Source organism: Oncorhynchus gorbuscha, linkage group LG22 (assembly GCF_021184085.1).
Source record: "Oncorhynchus gorbuscha isolate QuinsamMale2020 ecotype Even-year linkage group LG22, OgorEven_v1.0, whole genome shotgun sequence".
Lineage (NCBI taxonomy): Eukaryota > Metazoa > Chordata > Actinopteri > Salmoniformes > Salmonidae > Oncorhynchus > Oncorhynchus gorbuscha.
This window is the reverse complement of record NC_060194.1, coordinates 45,739,863-45,767,653: the sequence shown is the minus strand read 5'-3', so window position 1 is coordinate 45,767,653 and position 27,791 is coordinate 45,739,863. Positions and strand designations below refer to the sequence as shown.

Here is a 27,791-nt window from a genome sequence, read left to right as displayed (position 1 = left end):
AAATCACTGTCATGGTTCTATTATAATCCTTTTGAACTGGTGTCGTGCTGATTCTGTCGTCATGAAATGAAGGGGCTTTCTATACTAGACTGGAACATTATGTGAATGTTCTTAGTGTGTTCATGGATGAGATTGAAATACTACCTTTTGTTGTATTTGGCTGTGTTTTTGTTATTTAGTGAATATCATTCAGAGTTTAATTTCCTATATATGTAAAGTTATTTCATATATGGGTTAAGGGCGATGTCAACCTTTGTCCGATCATGATTATGTACCAATTAAACATTGTGATATGATGGTATCGCCCCCTATTGGCCAATAATAATAAATAAAAACAGTGAACTAGAATTCTACAGCTGGACGAATCATGACGAAATGTGATGTTGTTGAAAGCCTGGGCAGAGGCTAGGTTCAGGCAAATATTTCTAGTACTCCTATCTGGTGGAGGGGCTTTATGGAACAGGGTTGTGTGTGTGTGTGTGTGTGTGTGTGTGTGTGTGTGTGTGTGTGTGTGTGTGTGTGTGTGTGTGTGTGTGTGTGTGTGTGTGTGTGTGTGTGTGTGTGTGTGTCTGGGAGAATCTCAATTGCCTTCTCCTCGCGCCCTCTCACTTCGGCCTCCTTCTCAAAACCCATTGGATGAGAAAGCCAGCGGTCCCTCTACTCTGACCACCTCCAATGGGTTTTGAGAAGGAAGCCGAAGTGAGAGGGACGCGAGAAGTATGCCATTAAGATTCTCCCAATGCCTGTGTGGCGTACACACGATGGATCAGTGACAGTGATGAGAAACGGTCTGACAGCAGTGAATAAAAGGACCGCTGCGTGGTCAATCTGACATCTGCATTGGCCCGTGCAGGGTAGCCTAGTGGTTAGAGCGTTAGACTTGTAACCAAAAGGTTGCAAGTCCAAATCCCCGAGCTGACAAGGTACAAATCTGTCATTCTGCCCCTGAACAGGCAGTAAACTCACTGTTCCTAGGCCGTTGTTGAAAATAAGAATTTGTTCTTAACTGACTTGCCTAGTAAAATAAATTTATGGTGATACGGCCTCTACAGAGGTCACGACATTCATACATATTGTGCTTCGCGGAGCAACGCAGAGCTGTTGTCAAGGAAGTGTGTTAGTGTTTATACAGGACCTGTCATCCCAGCTACCGTCAACCAATCACGTCAATGCGGAGCTTTACAGAGCCCTTCTCCATTGTTAAAAAATTTGGGAGTCGCAAGGTGATGCGGTATGGAGCACATTTTGACCTCTGCATACATCCGGAGGCTCTGCAATTGCATCACACCCTCCATATAAGAGCCTCCAACCCCATTTTCTGATCAAGCATAAATTGGCCTTTAGGTTATACAACATGGGCTGGAGAGAAGCAGTCTACCGTCCTCAGAGATGGATAATAGCACTTTAGGATAGCACCTTCTTATGCTAGAACATTTGGGAAGTAAGCTACTGTTCATAACTTTAAAGGTTCACTTGACCTTTAAAGGTATTATATGTAACAATTCAACAACAGACCACGTCTTTTTGTCAAATTGACTGGGACCAGCAAATATGTTGTCAAATTGACTGGGACCAGCAAATATGTTGTTGTCATATTGACTGGGACCAGCAAATCTGTTGTTGTCATATTGACTGGGACCAGCAAATCTGTTGTTGTCATATTGACTGGGACCAGCAAATCTGTTGTTGTCATATTGACTGGGACCAGCAAATCTGTTGTCATATTGACTGGGACCAGCAAATCTGTTGTCAAATGAACTGGGGCCAGCAAATCTGTTGTTGAATGAACTGGGGCCAGCAAATCTGTTATTGAATGAACTGGGGCCAGCAAATCTGTTGTTGAATGAACTGGGGCCAGCAAATCTGTTGTTGAATGAACTGGGGCCAGCAAATCTGTTGTTGAATGAACTGGGGCCAGCAAATCTGTTATTGAATGAACTGGGGCCAGCAAATCTTTTGTTGAATGAACTGGGGCCAGCAAATCTGTTGTTGAATGAACTGGGGCCAGCAAATCTGTTGTTGAATGAACTGGGGCAGAGCGGTTTTTACATGTTTGATGCTTACCCTTTGCTCACCCCAGTCAATTTGAGAAGTATTTTGTTGACCAATAAGAAGACTGCATCATTAGAATGCAATTTTGTGTGGAAACAAATATTGTGAACCTATCATTCCACTATTACTGTAGATATATTAAGGAACATTTCTGAAATTACAATGCAAAAATATTACATATAACTCCTTTAACTTCTCTTAAAGCTTTTTATGATTGGCCTAGTAGGAGGATCGGTTATTGGTTCTCTATCGAATAGAGAGAGAAGGGAATATAGATAGATATACAAGATAGTTAAGGTGTGTCCGTTATGAAAAATATAGTCTAAGGCCCATGCATCCGTCAGAGAGAGAAACCATGGTTACTACCTGGACATTTAGCTCTGCTTTGGTGGAATTCTCCGGCTCCGTCTGGCCCACATTCCTATTGCGTTCTGTATTTAACATATTTATTGAAGTAGGCTATAGCAAATAGGAATAGGGAAATTACTCTCACTGTCAAACAATAATTTAGATTTATGGATCGTAAGTCCTTGAATCCATTGCTGTCTATGAATTTGAAAGTGGTTGCATTTCTCCAGCCTCATCCCACAGCTGTTTGCTCCTCTAATTAAAGTACAGTGTTTTTATGGTGTGAACAAACTGTGTGCTGCTTTAATTAAAGTACAGTATTGTTATGGTGTGAACAAACTGTGTGCTGCTTTAATTAAAGTACAGTGTTTTTATGGTGTGAACAAACTGTGTGCTGCTTTAATTAAAGTACAGTGTTTTTATGGTATGAACAAACTGTGTGCTGAGTAATAAGTCCACCGTCACAAGGGGTATGTAGGCCTACATGTTTTTAATCAACGATCATTTTCACCATGGAAATCATATTTTATGCAACACAGGAAAATGATATAAGACTTCGGTCTTGTTTATTCAGCCATTTCTTTTCCCTGTAAGAAGAAAGAAAAGAATGGATCAGTATTAACAATGAACATGCAATATATACTCTATGTATTCCATTTCATGAAGCTCACGACGAACAGTTCTTGTTCTGACATTTCTTCCAGAGGCAGTTTGGAACTTGGTAGTGAGTGTTGCAACCCGAAGACAGAATATTTTTTACACGCTACGTGTGAGCTTGTGGCCTACCACCTCTTGGCTGAGCCGTTGTTGCTCTTAGACGTTTCCACTTCGCAATAACAGCACTTACAGTTGACCGGGCAGCTCTAGCAGGGCAGACATTTTAGAAATGACTTGTTGGAAAAGTGGCATCCTATGACGGTGCCACGTTGAAAGTCACTGAGCTCCTCAGTTTTGCCAATGTTTGTCTATGGAGATTGCATGGCTTTGTGCACGGATTCTATACACCTGGCAGCAACTGGTGTGGCAACTGGTGTGGCAACTGGTGTGGCTGAATAAACAAATCCACTATTTTGAAGGGGTGTCCACATACTTTTGTGTATATAGTGTATCTTAAATATGTTTTATTGAGTGTAAGAGGATTTATTGACTTCTGTGAAGACCGAATCATAGGTGGTGTTGATGTGGTCATATCTGAGAATGAGTCAGATGTAGAATTAGTAGCAGCTCTGTACCTTTCCAGTGTCGCGGGTCTTGGCTCTGAGCTTGTTGACTTGAGTCTCAGCGATGTCAGCCCGCTCTTCAGCCTCCTCCAGTTCATGCTGAACCTTCCGGAACTTAGACATGTGGCCGTTGGCTTGTTCCTCCTGTGTGAGGAACAGAGAGGGAGAGCACAACATCAGCATTCAAAGTTTGAAGCTTCAGGTAGCACATTTAAAAAAGAAAATTAAAAAATGTAAAGGTATTTTAATTGTATTTTTATTGACAGATTTAGGGTTACACTGTATATAGGGAGATAGATGATACAGTAGAGAAAGTGGGTGTCGTAAATGTGCATCCAACCACTGCCTCCAGTGCCTATTGTAAGTATTCACCCCTCTTCACATTTTGTGATACAAAGTGGTATTAAAATGGTTTAAAAAAATTAAATTGTCAACGAGCTACACATAATTGTCTGGAACATATGCAAAACTATATGGAGTATGTTTTTTTCAGTTGAACTGGTAACATTTTGATTTGTTTTCATTATGTGGTATGATTTCTCATTGCATTATTTATGGAGAAATATTCTTCAAACTGTCTTGGAAGGGATCATCACGCAAAGTGTTAATCAATTGTACATAAAACTGGCAAATATATGAATTATTGTTGATGATGAACTAAGCAATGTTATCCATTCCAAATGAATGACACAATTGCGTTTTGGGGTATATTTTGTAAATGAACTCGTGATTATATATTTTATTATGTATGTGATGGAACATCTTTTAAGAATTATTGAAAAATAAAACACTATATCTTGACTAGATAAGTATTCACTCCCCTGAGTCAACACATGCTATAAACAAATTAATTTAGCAACAATTACAATTAGTATTTGTTGGCTATCCTAAGTCTATAGGAGCTTTGCACATCTGAATGGTGCAATACTTGCCTATTATTCTTCAAAAAATTATTCAAGCTCAGTCAATTTGGTTGTTGATCATCGCTAGACAGCCATTTTCTAGTCTCACAATATATGTCTAAGCAATTATATGTCAAAACTGTAACTAGGCCACTCAGGAATGTTTACTGTCTTCTTGGTAAGTGACTGCAGTGTAGATTTGACCTTGTGTTTTAGGTTGTCTTGCTGAAAGGTAAATTCATCTCCCAGTGTCTGGTGGAAAGCAGGACTGAATCAGGTTTTCCCTCTATGATTGTGCCTGTGCTCAGCTCCATTCCATTCCCCCCCCCCCTGAAAAACTCCCTCGCCCTTGTCGATGACAAGCATACCAGTAACATGATGCAGCCACCATCATGCTTGAAAATATGGAGAGTGGTACTCAGTGATGTGTTGGGTTTGATTTGCCCCAAACCTAACACTTTCTATTCTGGAAAAAAACGGCTATTCCTTTGTCACATTTTTTGCAGTTTTACTTTAGTGCCTTTGTTGCAAACAGGATGCATGTTTAGGAATATTCTGTAAAGGCTTCCTTCTTTTCACTCTGTCAATTAGATTAGTATTGTGGAGTAACTACAATGTTGTTAATCCATCCTCAGTTTTCTCCTATCACAGCCATTACTCTGTAACTGTTTTAAAGTCACCATTGGCCTCATGGTGAAATCCATGAGCAGTTTCCTTCCTCTCTGGCAACTGAGTTAAGAAGGACGCCTTTATCCTTGTATTGACTGGGTGTATTGATACACCACACAAATTCTATAATAGTTTGTAAGCTTTCCAATGATATCAAACTCAACCGTTTATCTTTTCCAATGAGGAAAATATGGCTGTCTCATGGTAGTGAGGTCAAAATAGGTCAACTTTTAATACCCCTATCTTCATAATGTTTTGACATTCAGTTCCAAAACGTAACTTTCTGACCACTTCTACCATGGGCAAATATGTATGGCAAGTTATGTTCAAATCAAAAGGTGATTCAAATCAAGTGGAACAACCCAGGAAGAACTGTGCAGATATGAAATGTAACAGATTAAAACCTTTTGGACATTTTACTGTAATTCTCTTACCAAACTTTGCATCTGCACAGTTTTTCCAGTAAATGTGTAATTAAAAAAAAATAATAATAATTGTGTAAATTGTTAAAAATAGTAATTGTGCATAGAGTTGGTTGCTATGTTAAAATGTATAAATCAATGTTTTTTTGTTTGGCATTTTAAAGTTAAAAAAAAAATCGGGCTCAGCTCAATTACATCTTTTCCTTTCACTTTGACATTATGTAGAGTTTGTGACCTCCCCCTAAAAAAAAAAACTGTTTCAATCCCACTTTGTAACACAACTAAATGTGAAAAGAATCCAAGGGGGGGTGAATACTTATAGAAGGCTGATCGACCACTAGACTAGTCCCACTCCTTCAAGTTGGTCAAATGTAAACATGGGAGTAACTCAAAACATGTGCATCATTTCTTCAGCAATTACTTGCACTATCAATTGAGTCATTGGTGGCTGACGTGCAATAGCAACACTCCTAATGTCTCCTAGGGAAGAAATATGTTTTTGAATGTATGCTTTCAGAGTATTTGACTAATGAAGGCTGCTCACCGCTTCCTCAGCCTGTCTCTTGTAGGCCTTCACTTTCATCTGCAGCTTATCTACCAAGTCCTGAAGTCTGCCAACGTTCTTCTTATCCTCCTCAGTCTGTGGGAGAAGATCAAAGAATCAAAGCCCAGTAGATTCATACACAAACCTGTCTGTGTTTGCATCAACCCACTGGGCAAAGGCATCAATTCAACATCTATTTCACATTGGTTCAATGTATTGTCATTGAAATGATGTGGAAACGATGTTGATTTAACCAGTGTGCTCAGTGGGAAGTGTTTAAAGAAGGTGCTTTCTCTTACCTGGTAAGTGAGCTCCTTGACTCTGCGCTCATACTTGCGGACTCCCTTGACTGCGTCTGCACCTCTTCTCTGCTCGGCCTCCACCTCAGTCTCGAGCTCACGAACCTTTGTGAAATAGATGAACGTAGGCATTTGTTTGAGGGGGTGAAATCAGACATAACAAATCTTTGTTAAACCGATGTATATTCTTCTACTCAGTCAAGGAGGCAAAATTGTTGTCTGTTCCTATATACTTTTGCAATTTTCATTGAAGGGGTCTGTATTGATAAAAGCTTTTCATTATGTAGTTTGGTTATTGACAGAAAAAGTCATTACGCTCCTGTGTATTGTTACAGTGCATTCAGAAAATATTCAGACCCTTTCCCCTTTTCCACATTTAGTTACATTACAGCCTTATTTTCTCCTCATCAATCTGACATCACAATACCCCATAATGACATCACAATACCCCATAATGACATCACAATACCCCATAATGACATCACAATACCTCAAAATGACATTACAATACCCCATAATGACATCACAATACCCGATAATGACAAAGCGAAAACATTTTTTTTAATGTTCGCAAATGTATTATAAAACTAAACACAAATACCTTATTTACATAAGTATTCAGACCCTTTGCTATGAGCTAAGTTGTATCCTCTTTCCATTGATCATCCTTGAGATGTTTCTACATCTTGATTGGAATCCACCTGTGGTAAAATCAATTGATTGGACATGATTTGGAAAGTCATACACCTGTCTATATAAGGTCCCAAAGTTGGCAGTGCCATGAGATTCTCTGGTCTGAAGAAACCAAGATTGAACTCATTGGCCTGAATGCCAAGCGTAACATCTGGAGGAAACCTGGCACCATCCCTACGGTGAAGCATGGTGGTGGAAGCATCATGATGTGGAGAGGTTTTTCAGCTGCAGGGAGACTAGTCAGGGAAAGATGAAGGGGGCAAAGTACAGAGAGATCCTTGATGAAAACCTTCTCCAGAGCACTCAGGATTTCCAAAAGGACAACAACCCTAAGCACACAGCCAAGACAATGCAGGAGTGGCTTTGGGACAAGTCTCTGAATGTCCTTGAGTGGCCCAGCCAGAGCACGGACTTGAACCCGATTGAACATCTCTGGAGAGACCTGAAAATAGCTGTGCATCGATGCTCCCCATCCAAACTGACAGAGCTTGAGAGGATCTGCAGAGAAGAATTGGAAAAACTCCCCAAATACACATTTGCCAAGCTTGTAGCGTCATACCCAAGAAGACTCAATGCTGTAATCGCTGCCAAAGGTGCTTCAACAAAGTACTGAGTAAAGGGTCTGAATAATTATGTAAATGTGATATTTCAACTTTTTTATTTATAATAAATTAGCAAACATTTCTGAAAACCTGTTTTTTTCTTTGTCATTATGGGGTATCGTGTGTAGATTGATTATTTTTTTGTTGTTGAAGTAAAGGGATCTGAAAAACTTTCCCGAATGCACTGTATATAATCAAATACATTTCCAGCAATCAGTCCACCCTAGCCTCATTGAGAACCAGACTTCATGAATCGGAAGCCTGATGAAAATGGCATGAATTTGCTATAAAGAAAAAGGGTGTAAATCTGGTGTAAATCATTGACGCCTCACAACACACCAAAACAATCAAATGACTTGTTTGGGCAGAGTGTCCAAAGGAGTTGTAATGCCTTCATCTGGGGGGGGGGGTTGGTTCTGGAAATGTAACATCCAATAAAAATGGAGCTTCCAGCAGACCATTCTAGGCGTTTCGGCTAATACAAAATTATCCAGACCTCCAAAGGAGGTGTGGCGACGATGTGATTTCGAAGTATGGCTATGCAAGACATAATTCACGCTAACACACCCTGCTGTTAACTCACCCTGGACTCCAGTTTCTGGAGCTGCTTCTTGCCTCCCTTCATGGCCAGATTCTCAGCCTCATCCAGTCGGTGCTGCAGGTCCTTGACTGTGACCTCCAGGTTCTTCTTCATCCTCTCCAGGTGAGAGCTGGTGTCCTGCTCCTTCTTCAGCTCCTCAGCCATCATGGCCGCCTGGAATGGTAGTTTGTTTAATTTATGCACCATTTAGCACCAATCATAACACCCAACTGAGATCTTTGTTGTGGTAAACCAGCTCAGCTACCATTGGCCCTTGGTGACAAATCAAGTGGATGTAATTCAATAGATCATAAGGACTCACGTCAGTGATGGCCTTCTTGGCCTTCTCCTCTGCGTTCCTGGCCTCCTGGACAATGTCCTCCACCTCTCCCTGCACCTGCACCAGGTCAGTCTCCAGCTTCTTCTTGGTGTTCAGAAGGCTGGTGTTCTGGAAGATGAAACAAAACCATTTGTTTGAATCTCAAGAGAACTTACAAGGCAGAAAAGGTATGCTTGGTTGAGTTTATTGAGAAATGGCTTAGAGCCGCACCTGGGAGTGCAGCAGTCCAACGCGCTCGCTGGCATCAACCAGCTCAGTCTCAGCCACTTTGCGGCCTCTCTCAGTCTGCTCCAGAGCAACTCTCAGCTCCTCAATTTCAGCCACCATCAGACCGTTCCTGCGCTCCACCATGGCTACCTGCTCCTTCATGTCCTCTGAGGCACGGACAGCGTCATCAAGGTGCAATTGGGCATCCTGGGGTTCAAAATGACATAGGTTCATTAGGACTTGTGGAAGTAGAGGCGATAGGATTTGTGATAGAACTGTTCATTGGTAAGAATTTCCCCAATATCCCTACCTTTCTACAGTATATTAGTCAACACTATTCAATTCCTCTGTTCCAATATTTTCTACAGATTCACAAACAAATCCCTCCCCATGTTCAGATGTTTGAGCCTGATATCCCAGTCCCTTTACCTTGAGCAGTCCCTGGACGTTCCTCAGCTGTTTCTGGGCCTCAGCGGCCTGCCTGTTGGAGTGGCTCAGCTGGATCTCCATCTCATTCAGATCTCCCTCCATCTTCTTCTTCACCCTCAGGGCGTCATTCCTGCTCCTGACCTCAGAGTCCAGGGTGCTCTGCATGGAGTCAACCATCCTCTGGCTGCTCCTCTTGATCTGCTCCATCTCCTCGTCCTTCTCAGCCAGCTTCCTGTCCACCTCACCCTTGATCTGGTTCAGCTCCAGCTGCACACGCAGAATCTTGGATTCCTCGTGCTCCAGTGTTCCCTGGACAAGGAGAAGGTCGGGTAAATTGTGTTCAATACATTTGGATGTGTATAACACAAGGAATTAAATATGTATAACTACAATAAACACAAATACAGGGAGCATTGAACTGTAGCTGGTGTTGGCTATTGTAACACTGCTTTTCCCATCAAACAGCTGCAGTTTGTACCTCAGCCTCCTCCAGAGCGGTCTGGATCTCAGACTTCTCTGTCTCCACGGTCTTCTTGGCCTTCTCCAACTCATGGATGCTCTTGCCAGTCTCTCCGATCTGCTCAGTCAGATCAGAGATCTCCTCTGCACACACAAGCACAGGAGCAGTTTAGACTTGGTGGAGATTTTCAGTGGATATCTCCAGTGCGCTGAAGTTGACATTGAATCATAATGATTCATTCATTATTTACTCAGTAGTTAATATGGTCTTGCAAATCTAATTGCTCCTGCTTCCTTGGGTTTTTCAATGGAATACCGATTACAAGTTCAAAAAATGATATTTTATACCTTTCTAAAATGGTGTTATCAAAATGTTAATGGTTACAGTTTTCTCCATCTTCAATACCCCAGTCAAACATGAGCCAAGTAAAACTGCTGTCAAATGCTCACGTTGCAGGTTCTTGTTCTCTCTCTTCAGAGTCTCCAGATGATCCAGAGCCTCCTCGTAGGAGTTCTTCATCTTGAAGAGTTCAGTGCTCATAGAGCGAGCCTCCTTCTGAGCTCCTTCCAGCTCAGCCTGGCTCTCCTCATATTTCTGCTTCCACTCTGCCAGGACCTAGGGCGAATCCATGGGATTTTCATTAGAAGGGATTGAATGCTACAATTACACTACAATTAATCATATAGCAGAACCTAGGGTAAGTTTATTTATTTTCACCTTGTCAAAGTTCCGCTGCTTCTTGTCCAAGTTGGCGGCCATTGCGTTGGCTCTCTCAACGTCAATCATGAGGTCCTCCACCTCTCCCTGCAGCCTCTGCTTGGTCTTCTCCAGAGAGGCGCACTTGGAGTTGGTCGCCTCAATGGTCTCCTCAGCGTCCTGCAGACGCTGGGCCAGCTTCTTCCTGTTTGACGACAGAAGGTGTAGGAATGTTACATATGGACCCTCACCATCCACCTCTATATTTGAGTTGTTGCTGTTGCGTGTGACTCACTTGGCCTCCTCCAGCTCCTCTGTGCGCTGGATGGCATCAGTTTCATACTTAGTCCTCCACTGAGCCACCTCACTGTTCGCTTTGGACATGCCGCGCTGCAGCTCTGCCTTGGCCTCCTGCTCCTCCTCAAACTGCTCTCTCAGGAGGTCACAGTCATGGCGGGCAGACTGGACACCGTGGGCCAGGGCGTTTTTAGCCTGTGAAAGAGAACGACAAAGAGATATTAGAGAGATAGTACAGCAAATGACAGTAGAAGTCTCTGAGGGTGGCGTAGTCACCATCTATCTATATGAAGATATGGCTATTAACTCTGTGGTCGGTAGTGTCCGTTTTATGTCCCTTACCTTGACCTCCTCCTCAATCTGCCTCTTCAGCTCCTCCACCTGTTGGATGAAGGCCTGTTTTCCTCTGGTCAGCTGAGACACCAGGGCTTCCTTCTCCTCCAGCTGGCGTCCAAACTCACCTGCAGGGATAGAGGGATACCTTGTTAATGGGGTCTCTGACCTCCTAAGATTGAAAATGTATTTTTAGGTATTGTAGGGCATTGTGATGTGGTGAATAGCACACTAGAAACTATTGTGGACTGGACTATCAGGATATAGCCCCCATTACATGTTCTTGTGTTTTACTGAAGGAAACCATTTGCTTGTTGTTCATTGTTGATGATGGTACCATTTTCTGTCAGGAGTCTGGCCCTCTGTCCACTGATGTCGTTGATCTGGCGAGAATTCTCATCATTCTTAGTCTTGAGCTCACTCAGCTGGTCCTCAAGAGTACGGCACATCTTCTCCAGATTGCCCTGTTAGTGAAACATGTTCCATCATTACTTTATATATGGGACTCCTGTCAGCTGCAGTTCTCTTGAATGGTAATGTATTTTAACCCTCCTCAACGCTGCTTGATCAAAATATCACTACTCACCTTAGCCTTGGCGACGGCCTCCATGTTGCTGGAAAGGTCATCAATCTCCATCTTGTACTCGCTCTTCTCCTTCTCTAGCTTCTGCTTGACACGCTGCAGGTTGTCGATCTGCTCCCCGAGCTCAGCCACACTGTCGGCCTGCTTCTTGCGCAGAGCGGCGGCTGTGGCCTCATGCTGCAAAGTGGACTCTTCAAGATCACGACGCAGCTTCTGAAACTCAGCCTCACGCTTTTTGTTCATCTCAATCTGAGCAGCAGTGGCGCCACCGGCCTCCTCCAGCCTCTCGCTGATCTCCTCAAGTTCCCTGGAGAGATCGGCCCTCTGCTTCTCAACCTTAGCCCTGGCAGCACGCTCAGCCTCAATTTCCTCCTCCAGCTCCTCAATACGGGCCTAGAACAGGGGGCAGGACCAGGAGGAATGAACACTACAATGCAGTTGAAACAATTGAATGTGTTCACACAAAGCCAGTTCCACTAATATATTCTGTAGAAACTTTCCCACGCAGGAACCAAAACCACAATGGTAAAAAGCACCATCTTTACAATGGTAAGAAGGACCAGTAAGAAGCACCATCTTCCATCCTACTGAGCCATCAGAAGCCACCAGGAAAAATGTGTGCTGCCAGATTAATTGTTTTCAGGAAATGAAGGAAATGATTCAGGTGTTGGCTTTCCTGTACTGGAGCTGAGATTCTGTACTGTACCTGGAGTTCCTTGATCTTCTTCTGCAACTGAGCTCCCAGAGACTGTTCATCCTCAACCTTGCTGAGGAGCTGGCTGGTCTCAAACTCCTTTCTAAGAAACACAAACACGTAGATTGCATTGTTTTGATTTGATAATGTAAAGAGAGTATCATACCATTCAGTTTTCTTTAAAGAATCACATGCAAATGGTAATTCATAATTACAAGGATTAGTCAAGAACAACCATTATTTTGATCATTATGGCAGGTAGGACTGTGTGTTTACTTCTTGATTTTCTCATCGGCTTGCTGCTTGTCATTCTCCAGGTCCATTATGGACTCCTGGGCCAGTTTCAGATCTCCCTCCAGCTTTCTCTTGGCTCTCTCAAGGTCCATACGGAGCTTCTTCTCTTGCTCCAGAGAACCCTCAAGCTACAAGATATAACCACAATGTTCAAATCTTAACAACTGAAGATAATATCATCTCACATACTATCATGGCCAAAATGTCAAACTCCTCTCACGTCGTCCACTTGCTGTTCCAGCTTGGTCTTGGCCTTGGTCAGAGTGTTAACTTTGTCCTCCTCTGACTGCAGGTCGTCCAGTGTCTGCTGGTGGGCCTCTTGGAGGGCTTTCTTCTCCTTGGTCAGCTTGGCAACACTCTCATCCATAGACGCCATCTCCTCTGTCAGGTTTTTAACCTGAAAACCGCCACAACAAAATTTGTCTTTGATCTCTTCACCATGAAGGGGACATTTACAGTGGTTTGATGTACAGGTAACTGCCCAAAAACATAAAACACCAACATAGTGTGTTTGGCCACCACGAGCTGCCAAATCAGCTTCAATGCTCTTTGACAGATTCTACAAGTGTCTGTAAATCTATTGGAGGGATGTAACAACATTCTTCCACAAGAAATGTCCCAATTTGGTGTTTTGTTGATGGTTGTGGAAAATGTCTCAGGCACCACACAAGCATCTCCTGTAAGTGTTCAATCCAGCTGGGCACTGAGATTCAAACACACACACACACCCTTTAAAACCCCTCCTTTGAGACTCCTCTTTCAAAGTCACTGAGATCTCCTCTAACATACATGACACTAAGCATGATGGAATGTTAATTGCTTCATTTTGTTTTCATGAACCAACCGTGTTGAAGCACCTGCTTTCAATATACTTTTGTATCCCTCATTCACTCAAGTGTTTTATTTTGTTAATTACCTGCATTAGTTTCATTCAGAAATGTCAACAAGTACTGTACTTATATATTCAACCGGTGTACATCATGCCAGTGTACTGAGTGGAACTCATAAAGAAGGGGGGAACGTGCAATGAGTGTGGGAAGTACTACGCAACTTAAATTCTACTATTTTTCATTTTTCCTGCACCCACAATGCGACTTGAATTCCATTTCTGTTAAGCTATGTTTTCAGTTGATTATTGTTTGGTGGTTAGACTGTCTCTGGTAAAAACACAAGACCTTGTTTTCAGTGGCGTGCTTCTCCTTCTCCACTTTGGCTAGGGTGAGCTCCAGGTCATCAATGTCCTTCTTCAGCTCAGAGCACTCGTCCTCCAGCTTCCTCTTCTTGGCAGTCAACTCAGCATTCATCTCCTCCTCATCCTCCAGCCTCTCAGTCGTCTCTTTGAGTTTGGCCTCCAGCTGGATCTTGCTCTTGATGAGCCCCTCGCACCTTTCCTCAGCATCGTTCAGATTCTCTGATTCCTGTTTTCAGAACAGGAGAAAAAAAATCAGAGGCCTCACTTTGTGTATCAAAATATAGACATAATTTAGTCAGAGATCAGAGCAAATTAATATAAATGGATTAAATATATTCATGGGCTATTAAAATGTGTGAGTTAGCCACATACTTCTTTCACAGTGTGTGTGTTTGTAAATGTTCCCTTTGAGGGTTGTTGCTCACTCACAGATGTGACTTGGAGTGCCAGGTCGTTTTTCTCTTGCAGCAGGGACACCATCTTCTCCTCCAACTCCTTCTTCTTGGCCAGAGCCTTGGCCAGGTCTGTCTTCATCTTCTCATAGTTCTCCTTCATGTTGGCCAGCTCCTTCTCAGTCTCAGCACTCTTCAGCAGGGGCTTGATCTTGAAGTACAACTTCATCCATGGCCAGGTTTTCACATTCATGAATGAGCGGATGTTGTACTGGATGGAGAAGATCGCCTCTCTGGTCGACAGAAAGGATAGATTGGCATGTTGAGTAACATGCTTAATAAATCTACATTCTGGGAGTCAAAGAATAACAATTTGGAGCCCTGTCCCACTTTTGGTATACAGTTGTAACCAGGCATAACAATGAAAGGTTTTTCACTTTTAAAATATTTACTAAATAAAAACCATTGGTTTCAAAGTTGAACAAACCATACGACTCTATGCACAAGGACACATTTCACAAAAACACTTTCACAGGAAGAACTGTGCAAATACAAAGTTAGTTAACAGTATCAATCGAAAGGAGATTTTACCTTAATTCTATTACCGAAATTTGTAAAGGCACAGTTTTTCCAGCACATTTGACATTTTGTATTTGCTGTATTTACATTCTTGAAAGCATTGTGACATCATTGTGCTTAGATTTGTATGGATTGTTACATTTTGAGAATGTTTCTTTGTTTGGCATACATTTTAAAGTGAAAAGTCGGGAGTTTCCGTTTCCATGGAATTGCCCAACCCCCTTCGTAAATTCATAGACAGCGTTCTTGATGCAAGGACTGAAAGGAAAACTGAACAGCTTTCCAAACTTACTTTCTCATTATGATCAACTCACATCATATACAGTATATAATCATGATGAATTACATACAGGTGGTTCACAGAAAGCTTCTGCCAAGATGTCTACTCTTCCTCACCTCCTCTCCATCATCTTGGTGAACTCTTTCCTCATGAGGAATCCACGGCTGAGAGCCTGGACCATGCCGACCAGAGCTGCTAGCTTCTCATCTCTCATCTCCTCCAGGACACCCAGCAGACCGGCTTTGAAGAACACCTGACACAGGTTAACATGGTCAATGGAAGTACAGTGGTAACACATAGAAAGGGAGGGGAACAAAAGAGGGGAACAACACCAGTAGACTGATTGAGTTTATCTTCTATATTATTAGTAATGTTTGACTTTGAAAAACAAAACATAAACAGTACAATGTTTTTCCACCTTTATACTCCATTAGTTACATTGTGGTTAACATTTTTGTAGTTGTGTTTTGTTGTCAGCCATGGCTGGGTTGTATTTGACTGACCTTGGTGTGTCCAAACTTATAATCCTCGTGATTTATATCAATGGACCCAAGTAGCTTCTCAGAAGCCTTCTTGTTGTCCATGAACTGGCCCTCGGGGATGACACTGGCATTCAGTACTTTATACCTGAATGAGGAGACATTTTTAACATATGCCAAGTTGCAATAGCTTGGTTAAATGACGTAAAAGGTAAGCCTCAGGGCACTTGTCCGGGGCAAATACATTTTTGGGGGGACAAGCAGATTATAGATTTAAGTTGTCAGAATGGAGAATTAAAAAAGATCACAATATCAAGCATTTAGACTACTCAGAAGAATTAGATTGAAGTGTCCTCCGGGTGCAGATAAGTTGCTAAAAAGTTATGTCAATCCCTGAGCCTATTCTGATGCCGGGAAACCCTTGGAGCAGAAATTCTGTGTGTACATTAGTGTTTATATGCATGTACCTCTGCTTGAAGTCAGCATAGATGATTCTGCTGGGGAAGCCCTTTCTGCAGATCCTGATACCCTCCAGAACACCATTACACCTGAGCTGGTGGATAACCAGGAAGTTCTCCATCAGACCTGGAAACACAAACCAAGTCTCATTTAATACTCATAAACAGGTTAAAGATTCAGATGGTTAAGGTTAGTGATACTGTACTGATAAGATGTCCTATTTAACTCAATATACACCTGGAGTCTTTGACTCGTTGGGGATCAGGCAGCGCACAAAGTGAGGATGAGTGCTCCTCAAGTTGGTCATCAGCTTGCCCAAGTTCTCCTGTAAGAGGGTTACAAACCATTTTCTCAGAAATCATTCGTGATTATCATTGCACCTTTTGAAGGATTGAATAGACACATTTCAGAAGCTCACCCTGAACTGGGACGACACAGTCTGCATGGAACCACCCTTCTTCTTTCCTCCCTTCTTGGTTGTATCTGTTCACATGAGGGGAAAGTAAAAGATAACTATAAACTCGATAAACACTCTTATCTGAATAACCCTGAGAAATAGTGATACATTCAAAGTCAAATCAAATTGTATTTGTCACATGCTTCTTAAACAACAGTTGTAGACCAACAGTGAACCCTTCCCAACAATGCAGAGAGAAAAATATTGAGAAAAAAAAAGAGTGTAAAAATACACAATGAGTAACAATAACTTGGCTATATACACGGGGTTCCAGTACTGAGTCCATTTGCAGGGGTAATAATAATAATATATGCCATTTAGCAGACGCTTTTATCCAAAGCGACTTACAGTCATGTGTGCATACATTCTATGTATGGGTGGTCCCGGGGATCGAACCCACTACCCTGGCATTACAAGCACCATGCTCTACCAACTGAGCTACACAAGGTCATTGAGGTATATATGCACATATAGTCAGTCAATATAAACGTAATAATACTGAATTCCCCCTCGACCACACCCACAAATTGTGGAGATTTTTAAAAAAAAATCCCATTGATCCCCGGTGTAAAATCTTTTATTATACAGAAATAACAAAACATCCCCAAAAGCTTCCCGTGTTGTAACCAGGTCAAAAATCCAGACCCGGTTCACAATGCTCCCACAGGGAAATAGATCCTGCAAGAAGAGCCTTGTGGTTTCTGGCTGTACGGAAATGTGGGGACCTGGTGTCCAATTAGGCTACACATAGCATTTATGTGTGGAAAACATTTCATCACCCATAAGACATTTCACTAGTTTAGTAAAGTCTGTTTTGTATTTCCACTCACTACCAGAGGCTGTATAGTCTGTTTGTATTGTTGGTCTAGGTTGATAGCTAACTAGCATCCACTCACTCATGTGGCTGCTAGCAACGTCATGAAAAGGGGCATGAGGGAAGCCCTACAATATTATATTATTTTAAGTAGTGAGAATACTCTGGAGTAGGCAATGTTGAAAATACATCTTTACACATGTACTTTGCATAAATGTTGTTTTGTAATTGACTAAAACAAGCAGACAAAAAGTCAATTTTGTTTGAAAAAGGCCAAGTATTTACTTTGAGCCAATAGGGTAACCTAGGTAACCATATGTTGTTTTCCCCACAGGCGGGTAGGGTGGTGGCGTTCTATCTAATACCGTCTGGGTCTATAGTTATGGTGAAGTGGCTAGGCAGCAGGATAGATAACAAACATAACTAACTTCCTTCTTACTGGACACAGAGACATAGAAATGGTATCCACAAGTTTATCTGACTTTGGGGAAGTATATAAAGGGTATCATTGCCAAAATCCTGAAATATTCCTTTAAGGAAAATGTGGGTCTGAGTTTTAACTGGTGCTTAGTTAAATCTTTTGACGTGATGCTAGTCTTACCCTCAGGTGGGGCAGCAGGGTACAGGGCAGCCAACAGTTTGACTGAGGCCTTCCCATACATCAGAAGGACAGATTCGTTCAGGGGGTCCTTGTTCTTCTCCAGCCAGCCAGTGATGTTGTAGTCCACAGTGCCGGCGTAGTGTACCAGAGAGAAGTGGGCCTCTGCCTTGCCTTTGGCAGGTTTGGGCTTCTCATATGCCTTGGTTTTGCCAAGATGCTGGTCGTTCAACTTGTTCTTGAAGGTAGTGTCTGAAGCCTTGGGGAACATGCACTCCTCTTCAAGGATGGAGAAGATGCCCAATGGCTTTAAGAAAAGAGGTTTAAGAAACATTTATTCCTTTAGTAAACATGCTATTATAGGATTCAATTCTTTTAGGGTCACATATATGGAGACGTATTGAGTTCTCAACCGTCAGATACATTGTACCTCTGTGATAATATATCACACATCACTCGCTATGAGCTTTGCTGTTGTGGTCCATTATAATCTTCACAGACAGTTTACCTTCTCAATAAGCTCAATGCAGGCAGCCAAGTCCATGCCGAAGTCAATGAAGGCCCAGACAATTCCCTCCTTCTTGTACTCCTCTTGCTCCAGGACGAACATTGTGTGGTTGAAAAACTGTTGCAGTTTCTCATTGGTGAAGTTGATGCACAGTTGTTCCATACTGTTGTACTGTTGAAGCAATTTCAAAAGGGATCATTTCATCGTACAAGGCTGTAATCCCTCTCAATCACAACTAATTGTCTTGTTCTGGTCTCGTACTCACATCAAAGATCTCAAACCCGGCAATGTCGAGCACACCGATATAGAACTGCCTTGGATTCTTGGTGTCCAACATCTCGTTGATACGGATGACCATCCACAAGAACATCCTCTCATAGATGGACTTGGCCAGAGCCATGACTGCATTATAAACCTGCAAAGATAATACCTCAAATGAATACAGGAGATATTGACCATGTCTCGTGATTAATTGAGAAGTGTTTGGAAAAACAAAAGTACTGTAAAACAAAAAAGAAATGCACTCGTCCCCAACAGAATTACGGTGCTCAGAAAGTGTTTGACGCTGGTTTGACCACCATACCTGAGGCACAGTCTGTCCCTTGGTCACATACTCGTTGCCAACCTTCACTCTGGGGTAGCACAGACATTTCAGCAACTCCGCTGAGTTCAGGCCCAGCAGGTAGCCGATTTTATCAGCCACTGGAGAGAGAACCAACATCAACAGACTCAGGCACTCAAGATAGCTTGTTTCTGATGTTACACTGACAACATAGTTTATCAAACTCTTTTGTGGGATAAGTTTTGAATTTCATCCTCAACCATTGCTTCAAATCATTTGTGGAGGTTGGAATTTAGTCTGCATCGTTTATCTCTAACTGACTTTCATGTGGTACTGTCTCTCTTACCGTTTCTATTTCTAAATGCATTTAAACTCAGTTTTTCACATTTCTGACATTTAATCCATGGAAAATGTCCTGTGTTAGGTCAGTTAGCATCACCACTTTATTTTCAGAATGTGAAATGTCAGAATATTAGTAGAGATAATGATTTATTTCAGCTCTTAATTCCTTCATCACATTCCCAGTGGGTCAGAAGTTTACATACACTCAATTAGTATTTGGTAGCATTGCCTTTAAATTGTTTAACTTGGGTCAAATGTTTCAGGTAGCCTTCCAAATGCTTCCCACAATAAGTAGCCTAACACAACCTTGGGTGAATTCTGGCCCATTCCTCCTGACAGAGCTGGTGTAACTGAGTCAGATTTGTAGGCCTCCTTGCTTGAACATGCTTTTTCAGTTCTGCCAAGATATTTTCTATTGGATTGAGGTCAGGGCTTTGTGATGGCCACTCCAATACCTTGACTTCATTGCCCTTAAGCCATTTTGCCACAACTTGGAAGTATGCTTGGGGTCATTGTCCATTTAGAAGACCCATTTGCGACCAAGCTTTAACTTCCTGACTGATGTCTTGAGATGTTGCTTCAATATATCCACATAATTTTCCATCCTCACGATGCTATCTATTTTGTGAAGTGCACAAGTCCCTCCTGCAGCAAAGCACCCCCACAACATGATGCTGCCACCCCCATGCTTCACAGCTGGGATGGTGTTCTTCGGCTTGCAAGCCTCCCCCTTTTCCTCCAAACATAACAATGGTCATTATGGCCAAACAGTTTTATTTCTGTTTCATCAGACCAGAGGACATTTCTCTAAAAAGTTTGATCTTTGTCCCTATGTGCAGTTGCAAACCGTAGTCTGGCTTTTTTATGGCGGTTTTGGAGCAGTGCCTTCTTCCTTGCTGAGCGGCCTTTCAGGTTATGTCGATATAAGACTTGTTTTACTGTGGATATAGATACTTTTGTACCTGTTTCCATCAGAATTTTCACAAGGTCATTTGTTATTGTTCTGGGATTGATTTGCACTTTTCACACCACAGTACGTTCATCTCTAGGAGACAGAAAGCGTCTCCTTGCTGAGCGGTATGACGGCTGCGTGGTCCCATGGTGTTAATACCCATTATTGTTTGTTCAGATGAACGTGGTACCTTCAGGCATTTGGAAATTGCTCCCAAGGATAAACCAGACTTGTGGAGGTCTACATTTTTTTCAGAGGCTTTGGCTGAGTTTGAAGGTAGGCCTTGAAATACATCCACAGGTACAACTCCAATTGACTCAAATTATGTCAATTTGCCAATAAGAAGCTTCTAAAGCCATGACATCATGTTCTGGAATTTTACAAGCTGTTTAAAGGCACAGTCAACTTGGTGTATGTAAACTTCTGACCCACTGGAATTTAATACAGTGAATTATAAGTGAAATACTCTGTCTGTAAACAATTGTTGGAAAAATGACTTGTGTCATGCACAAAGTAGATGTCCTAACCGACTTGCCAAAACTATAATTTGTTAACAAGAAATTTGTGGAGTGGTTGAAAAACAGGTTTTAATGACTCCATCCTAAGTGTATGTAAACTTCCGACTTCAACTAATAAAATAAAATCAAACGGTATATCTATGAGTGCGACTCACCCTCTGTGCCTTCTGGCTCGGCCTGCTCCTCACGCTGCTTCTGCTTGAATTTCAAGTTGCCATGATGCATTACAGCACCTGTCAACTTGTAGATGGACATCTTCTCATCATTAGTGAAGCCCAGGATCGTAATGGCATCCTGGAATTAGAGAGGAAGTACAACAGTGATGAACTCAACAGTAGGTTGGTCTGTTACAGAACACTACAGTTCTGTGTTCACTCCAGAACAAACAGGATGGATAGAATTGACTGGCTTCTCTGTTTCACATGATTACCTTTGGCCAACACTAAGTGTTGGTGAAGTGTGGAGGCGTGACAAGTGGTTTGAGACAAATGTCAACTAACTCAAAGGTGCCCATCTGTCACCAAGTTGGAATTGCACAATGTTCCTACCCGTTCCATGTCTAGAGTTTGGTTAGCCCTTTGTATAACTCACGTCTGTGGCATCCAGCTCTTCCTTGTCGTTGATGCTGGCCACAGTGATCTGACCCTGGCTGATCATGGGATAGTCGTAGGGGTTGGTAGTGATGAGCGTCATTTCTGTGCACAACGGAAAACGGCTTCTCAGTTAAATCTCGTAGAATTCCACTGTCCTACCTTTACAGTATCTCACCCTCCTTTAGTCAGTAGATGGACTCAAAGATATATGTTGTATATAATAAATAGCATCAAAAGACTGGACTCAAGCTCCTAGAGTAGTGCATCACAGTCTTTCCCATGAAAGATCTATAAAGACCAGACACATGTCTAGATGCCTTGTTATCTTGGATGTTCTCATTGTAATAGTATTAATAGATGGACTATGATTATTTTAATACAAATGTCTAAAATATTCATCATCTCAGTATCTTCCTTCCTCATCATCTCAACATAAAATAAAGCATCACCCCAACATCAACAAAAATGAAATTGCCGTGTTTGTTTTGTAGTTAAAAAGGAGGAAGACAAGTGTCTCCGATGACATCATCGATGTGCATCAAGTGATTTGAATCTACTAGTTGTCTACTAATTGGTTGATGATGTCATTGGAAACACTTCCTCTATATGTTTTACTACAAAACACAGAAATGCACAATTTTCACATAATGTTGATGTTGGGGTGATGCTGGAGAAGATTTCCAAGATGGAGATGGTTTCCCCCTAACCTCTACTTTTCCTTACCAACTAGTTCAGGTTTGTGGCCTGTCATCATCTGGTAGAAGATGTGGTAGCCTCTCTCATCGGGCAGCTGGAAGGACACTCTGGACTTTTCCAGCAGGTCTGAGAGACAAAGAGAGAGACAGAGCGCGAGAGAGAGAACATGAGAACATTACATACGATGACATGATCTCCCAAAAATATTCTGTGTAAATTAAAGAAAGCATTGAGAAACAATAAAATCCAACTCACAGGTCTCAATATCAGCTTTAGCCAGTTTGCCTGCTTGGAAGTGAATCCTGATGAATTTACCCTGTAGTAGAGCATGGGGGTTAGAAATAGGTATTTGATAGAACCCCTTGACATGTTAGTTTGTTGGACTGTTATAACTATAAGGAACTACTGACATGTCTTTTTTCTTCCAAATATAATGTCACTTCCACAGTATGTCCTTCAAACTTACAAAGCGAGACGAGTTGTCATTCCTCACTGTCTTGGCATTACCGTAAGACTCCAGCAGAGGGTTAGCTGCAATGATCTGATCCTCAAGAGACCCCTGATTGAGACAAACACACAAGTTGCTTAGAAACTGGTAAACCCTTTCTCGAAACAAGATTCACCGCTGGAGAAAAACGTTTACACCAAACTGAAATGTGTTAAAAAGGCACAACCTACCTGCATTTTGCTGGGGTCGACTTCCTTCTTGGCACCAGATACCGCAATGGTGGCGAAGTACTGGATGACACGCTTGGTGTTGACAGTCTTTCCTGCACCGGATTCTCCACTGGTTAATATGACAGAGAAAGAGGGGCTTTAGTCACAGATTGCTTCAGATTGGCTTTCACTAAGAAATAGCATTAAAATATACACTGTTGACCTATTTTCTAACAGAAGTAAATAATTAACAAATATTCCCACTCATTGATGTATTATTGCACATTGATGCACATTGATCCAGGGGTCATTCTTAATGTCATGTATTTTATAAAAACTTACGTAATCAGGACAGACTGGTTCTCCTTATCTGTAACCAAAAAAAAAACATTTTGCTTATCATACTCCTGCAACATTATGGGTACATAATTGCATTCATAGTAGAGGTCGACCGATTAATCGGAATGACCGATTAATTAGGGCCGATTTCAAGTTTTCATATTAATTGGTAATTGCCATTTTTGGACACCGATTGTGGCAGATTTGATTTATTCATCATTATTTATTTTGTTTAACTTTATTTAACAAGGCAAGTCAGTTAAGAACAAATTCTTATTTTCAACGTCAGCCTAGGAACAGTGGGTTAACTGCCTTGTTCAGGGGCAGAACAACAGATTTTTACCTTGTCAGCTCGGGGATTCAATCTTGCAACCTTCTGGCTACTAGTCCAACGCTCTAACCACCTGCCTTACATTGCACTCCATGAGGAGCCTGCGTGGCAGGCCGACTACCTGTTACGCGAGTGCAGCAAGAAGCCAAGGTAAGTTGCTAGCTAGCATAAAACGTATCTTATAAAAAACAATCAACCTTAACATAATCACTAGTAAACTACACATGGTTGATGATATTACTAGTTTATCTAGCGTGACCTGCATTGCATATAATCAATGGGGTGCTTGTTGATTTCTCATTGAATCACAGCCTACTTCTCGAAAACGGGTGATGATTTAACAATCACGTTCGCGAAATGCACTGTCATTGCACCAATGTGTACCTAACCATAAACATCAATGCCTTTTAAAAAATATATATATTTTTTACATTTTACCTTTATTTAACCAGGCAAGTCAGTTAAGAACAAATTCTTATTTTCAATGACAGCCTGGGAACAGTGGGTTAACTGCCTGTTCAGGGGCAGAACGACAGATTTGTACCTTGTCAGCTCGGGGGTTTGAACTCGCAACCTTGCGGTTACTAGTCCAACGCTCTAGCCACTAGGTTACGCTGCCGCCCCTTTCTTTAAAATCAATACAGAATATATTTTTAAACCTGTATATTTAGTTAATATTTCCTGCTAACATGACTTTCTTTTAACGAGTGAAATTTTGTCACTTGCGTTCCGTGCAATCAGTATATGCAGCAGTTTGGGCCGCCTGGCTCGTTGCGAACTGTGTGAAGACCATTTCTTCCTAACAAAGACCGTAATTCATTTGCCAGAATTGTACATAATTATGACATAACATTGAAGGTTGTACAATGTAACAGCAATATTTTACAATTGGAGACTAATGAAACTAACATACATGAGAAAACAGTAGATTCCCTACCCCCATCCGTCCATCCATCCATCCATCCATCCATCCATCCATCCATCCATCCATCCATCCATCCATCCATCCATCCATCCATCCATCCATGAGAGCTCGTACCAATCATCATGAACTGAAAGGCGTTGTCAGAGACGGAGAAGATATGGGGTGGAGCCTCCATCCTCTTCTTCCCTCTGTAGGCATTGACAACCTCTTCGTCGTACACGGGGAGCCACTTGTAGGGGTTCACCGTAGCACAGAAGAGCCCAGAGTAGGTCTGGATGAAAGGGATTCATTTGAATTCGGGGATTAGTAAATCAGAATTACTTTTACCTGGATTCATGTGAGGATGTGGGTGTACTTTGGTATACTTATGTTGGTCTACTGTATTCTACCATTTAATTTACAGTTCCAAAAGTATTGGGACAGTGACAAATATTTTGTTGTTTTGTCTCTGTACTCCAGCACTTTTTGATTTGAAATGATACAAATGACAATGAGGTTAAAGAGCAGACTGTCAATTTATCATACCCCCAAGACATGCTAACCCCTCACCATTACAATAACAGATGTAATGTAATGTAACAGGGGAGGTTAGCATACCCCCAAGACATGCTAACCCCTCACCATTACAATAACAGGGGAGGTTAGCATACCCCCAAGACATGCTAACACCTCACCATTACAATAAGAGGGGAGGTTAGCATACCCCAAAGACATGCTAACCCCTCATCATTACTATAACAGGGGAGGTTAGCATACCCCCAAGACATGCTAACCCCTCACCATTACAATAACAGGGGAGGTTAGCATACCCCCAAGACATGCTAACCCCTCACCATTACAATAACAGGGGAGGTTAGCATACCCCCAAGACATGCTAAACTCTCACCATTACAGTAACAGGGGAGGTTAGCATTTGTTAGTTTTTTTGGGGGCGGGGGGGTTATATTTGTTCGTCTGTAACTTTCTCACTCATCATTATTCACAATTTATTCAAGATTATCTGTAATTATAGTAGGAGCCAAGTTAATGTAGAAGTATTTAGAAACATATTCAAATCTTATTTACAATAGGTGACTCCAAAATGATTCTTGGGCCACTAAATAATCTGAAACATAACCAAAACAAACAGCAAATGCATCCAACCACAATGTTGATTTAATCATAGCACGCTAAGAATATGGGACCAAATACTTTAACTTTTTACTACTTTAATATACATAAGTGTTCCAATACTTTTGGTCCACTAAAATGGGACTATGTACATAAAGTGCTGTAATTTCCAAACGGTTCACCCGATATTCATGAAAATACCCTCAGATTAAAGCGGATAGTCTGCACTTTTAACGTCATAGTCATTGTATAATTTCAAATCCCCAAAATCTGTCACTGTCCCAATACTTTTGGAGCTCACTGTATGTGTAGTCCTAGAAGTGTGTATTTCTTATGTTGATGTATGTGTGTGTGTGTGTTTATTATGTTGAGGTTTCTTACTTATGTTGATGTATGTGTGTGTGTATGTTTATAGATCATCCATGCTGCATAACGCTCTTTGAGGTTATACAACACAGAGGCTTCATTCAGGTAGGTCATCATGGCCATGTCCTCAATCTTGTCGTACTTAGGGGGGTTCATCTGATAGATGTCTGCTTCTTTGAACTCTTTTCCTTCCTGAAACAGTCAGAAATCTACATTAATATAATAATAATAATATATGCCATTTAGCAGACGCTTTTATCCAAAGCGACTTACAGTCATGTGTGCATACATTCTACGTATGGGTGGTCCCGGGGATCGAACCCACTACCCTGGCGTTACAAGCGCCATGCTCTACCAACAGCTCTACAGAAGGACCTTACACACAGACCAAACTGGACAGGACTGAATGCGTTTTGCTCCTGAATTAGTTCAAAACAATTAAACTGCCATTTAATCCAACTACTCTGTTGTCACCCATTGACACATACATGGTTATTCTTGACTAATCAATATCAATAATTAATGCCATTTTTAAATAGCAGTAAGAAAAATGGTGTGCTTGAAGGTTATATTCTGTTTATACAAAAACAATACTAATCTGTCTTTTGTTACTGATTTTCATATCGTTTTTGTTTTTTATAATTTTTATGAATTTTTTTCCCCCTCAAGAAATAGAGTAATTGCACAAACTTCAACTTGAATACTTTTCAGATCAGACTTACCTCCTTAGTCCCATCAGGTTTCGTGACTGTCACAGTACACTTGCCATTGGCCCTGGCAGTGACCAAACCCTTTAGGTACAGCTCCTTGACATCTGTCACATAGCAGGCGTTCTTTGAATCAAAAGGTGCGGCTTGTGCCTCCATCCTCTCCCTCTCAGGCTTACGAAGGTACAAGGCAGCCTTGCCGTAAATTTGCATCTCCGCGTCCGTACTCATGGTGACGGATTACTAGGAAAGAGATGAAACAAGGAAACTAGAATGACTCTGTGGTGCTTCCTCCACAGTCAACAGAGTTAGATGAGCGATATCCCTCACAGTATATTTTCATCGTTTTTATATGAAGACTCAAACAATGTCTCACCTTCGTTTTCCCCTCCTACAGATGAAGTTGTACTTCTTGGTTGAGCCTGTGAAACATTAGGGTGTTGTGAATTCTGAAGCCTTATCATTTAGTCCCCTGAAAGGCTAGAAAACAATTTGAATGCCAACATTCAACCCAAATCATTACAGCCATGTCCAATTCAACTACAGGTTCAACTGGTAACTTTTTAATTTATTATTATTATTATTTTAGCAACTTACGTTACTAGACATTCTGTCAAGAATTTAAATAAATACCTCTGAAAACCCAGTTACATTCGAGACCACCCCCTCAATTTACAAACAAGTGCAGAAGCACCACGTTTGACTGTGAATTATAGTACCAGATTTTAAGTAAAACAAATATTTTTTTACATTTTAAATCAATGCCACTTCATTGCATTTTGTCAATATTACAAGAGACAGGCAAAATATTTCTTAATGTAAAACTCAATTCAGACAATGCAGTTAGCTACTACCTCAGACGCTGAGCGCAAAGATGAGACAAATAAACAAATCTTAGGAGGTTGAGAGAGAGTCTTACCAGAGAAGAAGAAGGTATCTGACTTATGGATGCTGGGGCCTCAGCTTCCTTATATCTGGTTGGAAGTGCCAACCAAGCAAAAGTTAATTATGGACCACCCTGGTGAAGGAAATGGATTGGATGAGAGACCTCTGTGTGTCTGTGTTTCACTAGCCCCTCCCACGTCAAGGAGCATCACACTCCTTATTATTTTACTGTTGATATGTTCTAGGCTATTCCGAGACATACATTAAGGAGCATCAGGTAACCTACTGCAGGAATGTCCACAAATGGCATGTCTTTTTGCGCGCAATTACACTGGTCATTCGAAACGTTTGTAAAGTATAAATAGCCCTCACTTATGCAAGGTTAT

General features: G+C 41.5%; 1 protein-coding gene across 1 annotated transcript; it reads right to left on the bottom strand.

Annotated features, from left to right (window-relative positions):
• Positions 1-2,873: 2,873 nt before the first annotated feature.
• Positions 2,874-27,528, bottom strand: LOC124010188 (myosin heavy chain, fast skeletal muscle-like). Its single transcript, XM_046322588.1, has 41 exons — positions 27,440-27,528; positions 26,897-26,942; positions 26,536-26,763; positions 25,859-26,005; positions 24,452-24,608; positions 23,085-23,112; positions 22,764-22,872; positions 22,552-22,644; positions 22,341-22,401; positions 22,113-22,211; positions 21,388-21,491; positions 20,952-21,090; positions 19,006-19,124; positions 18,688-18,837; positions 18,423-18,593; positions 17,918-18,221; positions 16,464-16,528; positions 16,283-16,370; positions 16,054-16,171; positions 15,611-15,734; positions 15,224-15,360; positions 14,286-14,541; positions 13,840-14,082; positions 12,885-13,061; positions 12,647-12,792; positions 12,383-12,473; positions 11,680-12,069; positions 11,431-11,557; positions 11,103-11,221; positions 10,759-10,955; positions 10,485-10,668; positions 10,217-10,382; positions 9,786-9,910; positions 9,308-9,616; positions 8,882-9,085; positions 8,654-8,779; positions 8,335-8,505; positions 6,457-6,561; positions 6,158-6,253; positions 3,633-3,764; positions 2,874-2,987 (listed from the first exon to the last, which is right to left on the bottom strand). The coding sequence occupies exons 3-41, from the start codon at positions 26,749-26,751 to the stop codon at positions 2,967-2,969; spliced, it is 5,814 nt and encodes a 1,937-aa protein (XP_046178544.1). The 5' UTR covers positions 26,752-26,763; positions 26,897-26,942; positions 27,440-27,528; the 3' UTR covers positions 2,874-2,966.
• Between the last annotated feature and the right edge of the window lie 263 nt (positions 27,529-27,791).

What these genes read in the sequence shown, in the direction of transcription:
- LOC124010188 (XM_046322588.1), bottom strand. Translation starts at nt 26,751, where the DNA reads ATGAGTACGGACGCGGAGATGCAAATTTACGGCAAGGCTGCCTTGTAC. An exon ending in ATGACAACTCGTCTCGCTTT is followed by an intron (nt 22,402 to 22,551) that starts GTAAGTTTGAAG and finishes GCTCTACTACAG; the next exon opens with GGTAAATTCATCAGGATTCA. An exon ending in CTGTGTCGTCCCAGTTCAGG is followed by an intron (nt 16,371 to 16,463) that starts GTGAGCTTCTGA and finishes ACCCTCTTACAG; the next exon opens with GAGAACTTGGGCAAGCTGAT.